Source organism: Urtica dioica, chromosome 5 (genome assembly GCF_054948205.1).
Source record: "Urtica dioica subsp. dioica isolate 48M chromosome 5, U.dioica_male_clone48M_v1_H2, whole genome shotgun sequence".
NCBI classification, from domain to species: domain Eukaryota; kingdom Viridiplantae; phylum Streptophyta; class Magnoliopsida; order Rosales; family Urticaceae; genus Urtica; species Urtica dioica.
Window position 1 is genome coordinate 5,639,584 of NC_142760.1, and position 10,299 is coordinate 5,649,882.

General features: G+C 38.7%; 1 protein-coding gene across 6 annotated transcripts; it reads right to left on the minus strand.

Moving 5' to 3' along the window:
• Window positions 1-7,669: 7,669 nt before the first annotated feature.
• LOC149394989 (uncharacterized) lies at window positions 7,670-10,087 on the minus strand. 6 transcript variants are annotated; one of them, XM_089615952.1, is made up of 5 exons: window positions 9,933-10,087; window positions 9,755-9,831; window positions 9,154-9,376; window positions 8,938-9,042; window positions 7,670-8,872 (listed from the first exon to the last, which is right to left on the minus strand). In XM_089615952.1, the coding sequence occupies exon 5, from the start codon at window positions 8,562-8,564 to the stop codon at window positions 7,776-7,778; it is 789 nt and encodes a 262-aa protein (XP_089472078.1). In that variant the 5' UTR covers window positions 8,565-8,872; window positions 8,938-9,042; window positions 9,154-9,376; window positions 9,755-9,831; window positions 9,933-10,087; the 3' UTR covers window positions 7,670-7,775. The 6 variants fall into 6 exon arrangements, with proteins under 6 accessions (XP_089472078.1, XP_089472077.1, XP_089472079.1 ...); XM_089615951.1 differs by having other exon boundaries at window positions 8,938-9,039; window positions 9,755-9,836; XM_089615953.1 differs by having other exon boundaries at window positions 7,670-8,834; window positions 9,755-9,836.
• Window positions 10,088-10,299: the final 212 nt, after the last annotated feature.

The following is a 10,299-nucleotide window of genomic DNA, read 5'->3' on the forward strand; positions in this document are numbered from 1 at the left end:
TTGGGTTTTGTGATTGCGTGATTGAAGTCTTCACGTGTGTTGACATTGAAGCTGACCAAGCATCGGAGCGTGCTTGAATAGTGGAATTAAAAGGGGTCTCAAATTCAGGGGGAGTCCTTGTTTTGGTAATCACTTGTAGTAATAGTTCTAAGGCATTGATTATGGTGTTGTTCATATAAAACCATTGTTCGTACTATTGATTACTTGATGGTGAAATCTTTTCCACTGGCTGAGAGCCCCTAGATGTAGGTGACGTTGCACTGAACTGGGTAAACATATTGTGTTCATTTACTTTATGCACTGTCTATTTTATTATCCATTATCTGCATTAGAGCAAGTTGTCAAACACATTGTCTCTACATTGTGTGCGACATCTTGCCTCTCTCTCTAAACAAATTTCATATTAGACAAATAAAAGAAAAAGGAGTAACAATAGATTAATAAGTTGAGGGACATAGGCTTCCTACTTATAACATGACTCCGTCCCTTGGGTATACCTATTTTTATGCATATATTATATTTTCTCTATTGTGTAGTTGACGATAATCACATGGGCTCAAGATCGACTAAACCATCGATCCAAATTTGACAGCAAAAAGCTAAACTATATAGTAAAAATGCAGTAGATGATTTAATTGCATTTACGCTTTCTATAACTATATTATAATATGTTGCTATTTTAGTAGTATCGGTATTATTTTTGCATCAACACTTTAAAGGAACGTGGTTCAATTTATGAACGGACTCTATGATCGCACGTTGATCAAAACGTGAAAGCTTATATGGATAGCATCCTCGATAGTCGAAGGGCGATTGACAGTCATTTCTTCATTAAATCTGGATTCATGCCAAAGTCTGTTTTCCAAGGTTGTCGACATTGGAAATATTACTATTGATGCTCTTTTAACGAGTCCTTCAAGGACTCCGGATCCGCATGATGTGTATTCCGCAGATCCATTGTGGTGGATTCGTCCTCAACAAACTTGGAAAAATGTTCTTGAAAGGTAGCCTATAATTCCATAAAGTTATCAATCTACCGAGTTTTAAGAATCACTTAAGTGCATTCTCCACAAGATTTTCGGCAAACAACTAAAAGTAGTCTGCCTCATTCTCGTCCTCGCTGAGTTACTCGTGTCATTCAAATCCAGAAAGCAGCATATGGGCCTTCAGGTTAGTGGTTCCTCCATATAGTGGGAGTTTCACTTTTCCTACATCGCAAACGCATACCCTTGTTTTCTCTCTGTAAATGGATCTTCGTAGTCTCTCCGGCGAGGTTGTCGCTATGTTGATCCAAACTCACGAAAACAATGAAACTTAGTGTTGAAGAAGTCAAGTTAACTCATGCCCGATCTTGTTGGAGAATGGAGATAGTCCCTGATGCGGAACGGGGTGACGATCGCCTGATAATTGGACTCCAGTCAAATTGAATTATTGACCCCGGTCGTTTGGGATCGTGGAACAAAACTGCTATCAATGATTGATCGCAATGGGATCTCGAATGGCTCGGTTATATTCTTCTTGTTGGTTAGCCTACTAGAGCATGCCATTCAACAACATTTTAAACTCATAAGAGACTTCGGACTTCGTCTCAATATGGCTATAAGAGGTGATCATTTCAGTTTTTGAGTCGAGCTTAAATCGATTCTTCAAGAGTAGTTTCCACCATATGGCTACAAAAATCCGGCCTCAAAATCACGAAATATTGATGAGTGAAGTTGTCATTTTAGATTCATTTTTGTGGATCTCAATAACTCGTTGTGTGAGTTTAAAATATAAGCACGCTTAAATAATTATACAAAATGGACGATAAATGAAATTTAAATATAATGTGAAAGCAAATTGACAATAATAATGATTTTATTATTGAGTAATTATGAATACAGTCGTGTCGAGTTCAACAAATCTTATAAGGAAAAAAGTCAAACTCGGAGAATTTTAACAATGCTCCTAAGGAAAAATTGTCTCCATTTCTTTTGAAGAGAAATGAATTTACAGGGAGCCAAAGTTTGTGATCTTCGGGGTATACTTGTCGATCTATTTTCCTCGTTCTCATCTTGTCATGACGCATGCTTTATTAGGTTTGGAAGATGGGAGACAACTTGATGAAGATAGTCTGAGTGTTCAAGTGAAGGATGAGTTCTATGGGGGACATGGAGTCTCTATCGATTGTGAAATTACTTTAACGCTGTGATAGATGGTTATACAACTAAGTTGTTGTGACTACTTATTGAACAACTAATTGATTTTAACCGGATTAATCTGAATTAACAATCAATCAAAATATTAACTGAAAGCAATAAGGACACACAAGATAGGTAACCATGATCGGTGAAAACCACATACTCGGGGAGACTGATACGTCCGGGGTGAAAAACAATCCGCTAAACGAATAGTCAAATATACATGAATATTAAGTTTGACAAAACTCTCATTCGCAAACACCTTCGTCTTTGACTCCTTCTCTGGATTCTTGCAAATCCGAACTCCTCTCAAATTTGAGACTCCTTTTCACTTTCACCCAATCTTCTCCCGAAGATTGACAAGCACGTCAATGTAAAAACACACGCTCTCACATACTCAGTACGATGGTACAAAAGTTGCAAGTTTCTTTGAGCTCGGTATTGATGATGATCTCCAAAATAGAGTGACGAACTCAAAGTTATGGCTCCATGAGTTTTACCGAACAAAAAAGTGAAGTCGCTCAAACAAACCCTAAGTGGATTTATACGATTGACTTCCTATCTCTCGCGGAATCTAATAAATCGGATTTTCCAAATACAATCTTATATTCCGTGAAAATCTGAACCAAACAAAGTGTTTAGTTACCCTTTTTCGTGGGAGGAAAAAGACATAAGTACCCCCGATATCTTTAAGTAGCTTGAACAACTTCTTGAAGTTTTGACTTGAACAACTGTTACAATTTGTTTTGCCAAACACAAAACTATGTCACAGAGGATCCAACAGATTGTTTGGTTTGAATGGACTGAGCTCTAATGAATTAAACTTTATGTTGGTGCTCCCTTAACGACAAGAAATAAGTTGGTTAAAGGTCATAACATTGCGTTAATTGAACTGGGTTAAATCATCGTGGATCACTGAGGTCGAACTCAACCATGGGCGTGTGGCAGAGATCTTGGGCTTCTGACCCGATAGTTTACATTCAAAGGATGAGGTCGATTCTTACATCCACATTTACTGTGAACCAAGCATTTGTTTTAATACCACGCAATCTATCAAAATTTCATTTTTTTTTTTGGATAATATTTGTACCCACCTTATTATCGTATCTATTAGTGCCTCCTAATATGTACTTTAAATCAAGACATTATAAATTTCAAATCAGAAATTTTTTACTCTGAAGAACATTTGTGTTCTAAAACTATTGATCCAACAAACAAGAGGTATATAGCTAGTCAAGTGATTACATGAAAAAAAAAAAAATAAAAAAAAAATTTGAATGCATGACGACAACTGATTTGTGATTAACTGAATTATAACGGTTTTAGAACTAACCAAACTGTTCTTAAGTTTTTCGTGTCACAAATGATAAAACGGAAAGTAAAAACGTAGACCATCTTACAGATTCAGAAACCCACAAGTCCAAGTGAGTAAAGCCATTTCAATTAATCTAAATAATCCAACCAAAATTAGAACCAGAATCCAATTTAAAAAAAAAAAAAAAAAAAAAAAAAAAAAAACAACAACAACAACAACAACATCACTCCAGTCACCTATTGTACAGCCACCCAGTCGCATTTAAAAGGGATCGTTGTGCTAAAAAAAGACAACCAACAAAACCAATATACCATTTACCACTATCCAGATTTCTCAAGATGTCATGGTAACAAAAAAGACATCTGGGAGAAAAACTAGATTCTTGAGTCGAGATTACACTAAAGTTCAAAAGTTTGATACTTAGTTAAGCAAATAAAATAATACATGTTATATAGAAATGGCTATCAAATTTTATGGAACTAGTGGAAATGTGACTGAATGGACATACAGGAATAGATATATGAATTTGAGTAAGGATAAATTACACCCATGCCCCCTGAACTCGGAGGTCGTTAACGAACTGCCCCCTCAACTCGGAAAAACCACAAAAATTACTCTGAACTCTAGTTTTTCTCGACTTTTGCCCCTTCCGTCAAATTTTCACTAACTCTGTTAACATTTTAATGACGTGGATGTCATATGTGACTTAAATTATATGAAATTATCAAAATACCCTCTATTATTTCAATTTCTTTTTATTATTATTAATTCAAATATTAATTAAATATTTAAATATATAAACCTAAATCAAATCTCTATTTATTTAAGAAGAAAAAAAGTGGAGCTGAATAATCTCCCTCGCCGCTCCATCGGGTATCAGAGCCGCATCGCATGGACTCTCAACCACCCGAGACCAACCCAAATCTAACTAAATTCCTTGACCATTACACAAAAATCGATATTAAATCTCAACTCCCATGATAAAAACGATCGATCAATCACCTTAGGCACGGCTCCAGGTTGAACTTTATTGAGCACATTGCAGAGGATAATCCCGCTTCTCAGTCCGAGTCTGAACTCCTCCTCTGAGGGCTCCGCCGGTAAATCCTTCGCTGCCACAACTCCGGCCATCTTCCTCAGCCACCCTGCCGCCTCGTTTCTTCTCGACGCTAAATTATCCAAAAAATAGAAAGAAAAACCCGTCGTTCAACGGCAAGCTTCGCGAATAGAGACATCGATAGAGATAGAGAGAGAAAGAAACAGTCAGTCTCACGAAATTTGGTCCCTTTCTCCTTCCCTTCTTTTTTCCTTTTTCCCTCTCTCTCTCCGCCATATTTGAAACCTTAAAATAAAGACAGAGCTGTGGGGATTTATTTACGCATTACGCGCGCATATAGATACACTTCACAGGAATCGTTGAGAATGGGAAAGTACATGAAGAAATCGAAACTCACGAGCGACGTAGCCGTAATGGAGGTCGTATCTCTCTCGCCCCAGTGCTCCCTGGGAGTCCGTACGAGAGCCAAAACCCTAGCTCTCCAGCGACAGCAAGAGACCCAGAAATGGCAGCCGTTAGTGGACGAGTCATCGTTCTCGTACCTCGAGCTCCGGAGCCGCCGTCTCGAGAAGCCTCCGTTGCTCGGCGACGCCAAGAAATCGCACGGCCTCGAGCTACGCGTAGAAGAGGGAAAACCCGGGGCGAAGATTTCGTGGTCTAGTTCGAGGTTTAGGGTTCGGTCGATGGAATCGGTTGACTCGGTGGCTCTCAAAGGGTACGATGGAAATTACCAAAACGACGCCGGTTTGGAGGCTTCGTTTGGAGAGAACAATTTGGAGAGAACAATTTGGATTTCGAGAGTGGCTTCTCCACCAGATCGACTCGGAGAGATCGCTCACCTCAACGTCACCGTCGCCGAAGAACGCAGAGGAATCCAGGGACCGCCTCGGCAGACTCGAGGCCGACCTCGTTGAGCGCGACCAGGTCATCGGATACATGTCCAGAGCCGAGTTTCTCGCTTCCAAGAAATATTTTTCTTTTATGTTTCTCGCTTCCAAATATACCCCTCACTGATGGGTCACGTGTCGAAAACGTGGGTTTGTCATGGATGGTAACTGAAAATAATAGACGGAAGGGGCGCAATTCAAAAAAATTGAAAGATCAGAGTAGTTTTTGTGGAAATTTCGAGTTCAGTGGGTGAGTTGTTAATGACCTCCGAGTTCAGGGGGCATGAGTGTAATTTATCCTTTGAGTAATATTATTACCACGACATACATTTACAAAACATAGAGAACATTATTCAACAAATTTGACTTCATTATTGAAAATTATGAGGATATGAATTTAAGAGCTCATCACTCACGTTCTTGTCAACTAGGACTTGAAATTCTTTCAACCTCTCCTCTCATCTTGTTTGTCATCTCTACTCTTGTGTTTTTTTTTTTAATATTTATTGGGCAGAAGATGTGGATGAAGAGAATGGAGAGGTTTTAGATATTGCTTCAATATGTAGTTAAATAGTCAATTTAAAGTTATGAATTTATAAAATAGTCAAGGTTTGTCTTAATTGAGTGAGATAACCAAAATGTACAGCAAGTTGATTTAAAAAAAAAATTGAACTCAAGATTAAATTTTTTTTAAAGTGATAAATTGCTTATAATAATCGTAAAAAAAATTTAATTATGGTTGTCAAAAAAATTTTGAAAACGTAAATTTGATTATTTTGCTAAAAAGTTGAAACTTTGACTATTTTGCTAATCAATAAGTTTCAAATGGTTATTTTGTACAATTTTTACATTAACTATAATTTAAACATTCTTTTTTGTTCACATGAAAAGGACAATTTAGTTTTTTTTTTTTCTCTTTTCTTTAATAAAAATGATAACAAAAAAAATTATGAGAAAATTAGTTTATAATAAGTGTAAACTTGCAAACTAGATCTGAGAGGTCATTGATCTCTCTCTCTCTCTCTCTCTCTCTCTCTCTCTCTCTCAACGTTTACTTGATAGCATTTGACATATCAGCTCTCTCTCTCTCGGAAAGTTTACTTGATAACATTTGACATATCATATATGTACTTGTTCTTTCTTTTCTCGGTGAAATCTGTGACTCGGGTTCTGGGCCGAGCTTCCCTCTATTCTAAGCACGATGTTTGTAAAGAGATTTGGAACTTCAAGATCCATGAGGGGTCATGTCTCCTTCGGCGAGTAACTTCAAATTATTTACCGACCGGCCAACGTTTACATTAGTCGTGGCATTGAATTGACGACTCACGGCGATTGGAAAACGCTGGACAAAGTTTCAAAGGGTACAACCACATTTCGGTCAAGGTTTTGACATGGTACAAATTTTACTCGGTTTCAATTCTACTTGGAATCGTAAGCACTTGGAGACTGAAGATTCATCATCTCCAATATGACTATTTTATATGAAAATTTGCCTCATCCTGATCAATATGATATTCGCTTGTAAGCTATCTTCCAGAATTTTGACCTTTTCAATAACCCTTATCTCAAATATTGATCTTAATTACAAAAAATCCAACATTTTTCAAGACCTACTCCTTGAACATCAGAGTAAGAGAAAACTTGGATCATAACATAGTTCTAAATTTCTATAATTTATGTTGAACATATATTAATTAATGTTATCAATAGAATACAACCATAACAGTGTCATTTCGCCACTTTTCAAGTAATTTCTACAATATAAAGACATACTATCACCACAACAAATAGAACCATTACCGACGATTTTTATCGTCGGTAATAACCCCATAATCGTCTCTATTTAGCGACGATTATTATCGTTGCTAAATGTCTGTGCCTAAATATTTTTACCGACGAAATAGTAGTCGCTAAATATTTACCGATGAGATTAGCGACGATAATCTCGTCCCTAAATGTTTAAACGAAGAGTTTTTTTTAATTTTGTGAAAAATATTTAGGAACGATTTTATCGTCGCTAATTCGCGCGGGAAAATTTCGCGGTCGAATTAGCGACGATAAAGTCGTCGCTAATAACTTCATTTTTTTAATAATTAGCGACGATTTTGTCGTCACTAATTAATAATTTTTTTTTTCGTTTTTGAAATTATTAATTTTTTTCGTCGTTAATTATTAATTTTTTATTTTTTTTTCGTTTATGAAATTCTAAAATGAAAAATCAAATAAAACCAAATTATATTATCGAAATCAACTTATATACAAAATTCGGTTACGATCTCGATTATCGAAAAATATGTAAATAATAATCTACTATACACAAAATATCTAATAAAACACTAGTCGCGATCTTTGCTTCGTCGTCCCGCCGCTCGTTTTCCCTCTCCTCGACGTGAAACGCTCTTCTGATGGCGCTGAAACTCTGCAAGCTGCGACGGAACAATGTGTTCATCAGTAGACTGACTTAGACCGCCGGGCGTCGTCTGCTGGCTAGCGTCGGGAGTCCTCTGCTGGCCGCCCGTCAGAGTGTGGACGCCGAGCGTCGGAGTGTGGACACCGGCCGTCGGAGTCTGCTGACTGTGGGTCGACGAAGCCTGCTGCGAACTCTGCGGAAATTGGAGCATAAACGAGCTCAGGTTGAGCCCGGGCACCTGACTCTGTATTGTCTCGACGAACGAGGTGAGGGTCGACGTGAACACTTCCTGCGAGATATATCCTGATTGCGACGTCCCAGCTTCCGAACCGCAGACTTCGGCGATTTCAACCGCCATCCGTGCTCCATGTGGCACCAAACGTCCGACGCCGGTCAAGTGATCACTCTGCGAACTCATAATATCGTGGATCGTCTGCTGCTCTAGGACGAAAATATCAACGTCCGCTCTTTGTCGTCCCGTCGCTCGTTTTTCCCCTCCTCGACGTGAAACGCTCTTCTGATGGCGCTGAAACTCTGCAAGCTGCGGCGGAACAATGTGCTCATCAGTAGACTGACTTAGACCGTCGGGCGTCGTCTGCTGGCTAGCGTCGGGAGTCCTCTGCTGACCGAGCGTCGGAGTGTGGACGCCGACCGTCGGAGTCTGCTGACTGTGGGTCGACAGAGGCTGCCGCGAACTCTGCGGAAATTGGAGCATAAACGAGCTCAAGTTGAGCCCGGGCACCTGACTCTGTATTGCCTCGACGAACGAGGCGAGGGTCGACGTGAACACCTCCTACGAGATATATCCTGGTTGCGACGTCCCAGCCTCCGAACCGCAGACTTCGGCGATTTCAGCCGCTATCCGTGATCCATGTGGCACCAAATGTCCAACGCCGATCAAGTGATCACTCCGCGAACCCATAATATCGCGGATCGCATGCTGCTCTAGGACGGAAATATCAACGTCCGCTCTTTGTTGCTCAACCTCCGCTCGCAACGTGTTGAAACTATCGATCAGTCGATCTTGATATAATTAAGTAGTTAGTATATATTAATCGAAAAATAAGACAAAATAAATGTAAACTTACATAACGTGCGGAGGCTTCAGGAGTCAACCATTCGGACTTGTTGGACTGATGTTGGCGCTTGTAGTTCGCAAACAAGCTCTCGAAAGTGCCTGTCTCGACGCTCTTCTGCATGTATATTTCATTGAACAAATTATTATAACTTATCGAAATGATACAATATATTTTTCACGATTAACCGTAATCGATCGAATCATTTTGAAGTAGAAATACCACTACCTAGATAAGATCTAGTGATTGCATGCTTCTAATTTTGTGTGTCGAACACGAGAATATTTTCGTCGGTCAAGCATTCGTTATTTAATTTTGCTTGACCGCCACAAACACTTGCTTGACCGCCACAAACACTTGATTGACCGGCACAAGCACTTGGATGTGAATTTTGTACAAAGAAATGACAGTCGAACATCGGGTGACTTCAATAATGTGTTTTATTTTGGGCCTGTGAGTAAAGAAACAAAGCTTAGATCAGAAAATTGTCTTTGGATTGAATGGTTCTTCCCCGAGAATCACGACCACCACAAGTACTAGAAGCAGAACACGAACAAATAGATAATAATAAAAATTACAAAATTGTATTAAGATTGAACTGGTTTTTCTTTCCAAAAACAAATAAGAGAATCACGACTACCACAATTACTAGAAGCAGAGCACAAACAAACAGAAAATGGTCATATTAAATATTACAAAATTGTAATAAGATTGAACTGGTTTTTCTTTCCAAAAAGAAATAAGAGAATCACGACTACCACAATTACTAGAAGCAGAGCACAAACATATAGAAAATGGTCATATAGAGAATACTGAGTAGATGAGTTACCGGAAAAACCGCTGGCCAACATCTGGGAGCTTCTTCAACATCATAACCCTTATTCGGCGATTCAGATCTATACTAATCTGACCTACAATAGTCTTGTATGAAGATTGAACTGGTTTTTCTTTCCAAAAACAAATAAGAGAATCACGACTACCACAATTACAATGAACAGATGAGTTACCGGAAAAACCGCTGGCCAACATCTGGGAGCTTCTTCAACATCATAAGCCTTATTCGGCGCTTCAGATCTATACTAATCTGACCTAGGTTTCCATTTATTTATAACCTGGAGCAGATACTCTGTTACTATTTTATCAATCGGTTCGTATCAATTATTTTCGTGACTTATGTTCGTGCCTAATAATAGTATTTATACATACATCATGTTGTGGGCAAATTTCACAAGCCCAAAACACAAGTGGGCCTTACGGGCCTAAAAAAAATTCAAAAGAAAAAAACCTAATCCTACATTCAGCACATACTCATGTGGTATAGAAAGAAAGAGGGACATTCATCTCTCTCTCCTGGGGACTCATACGGCTAAACAC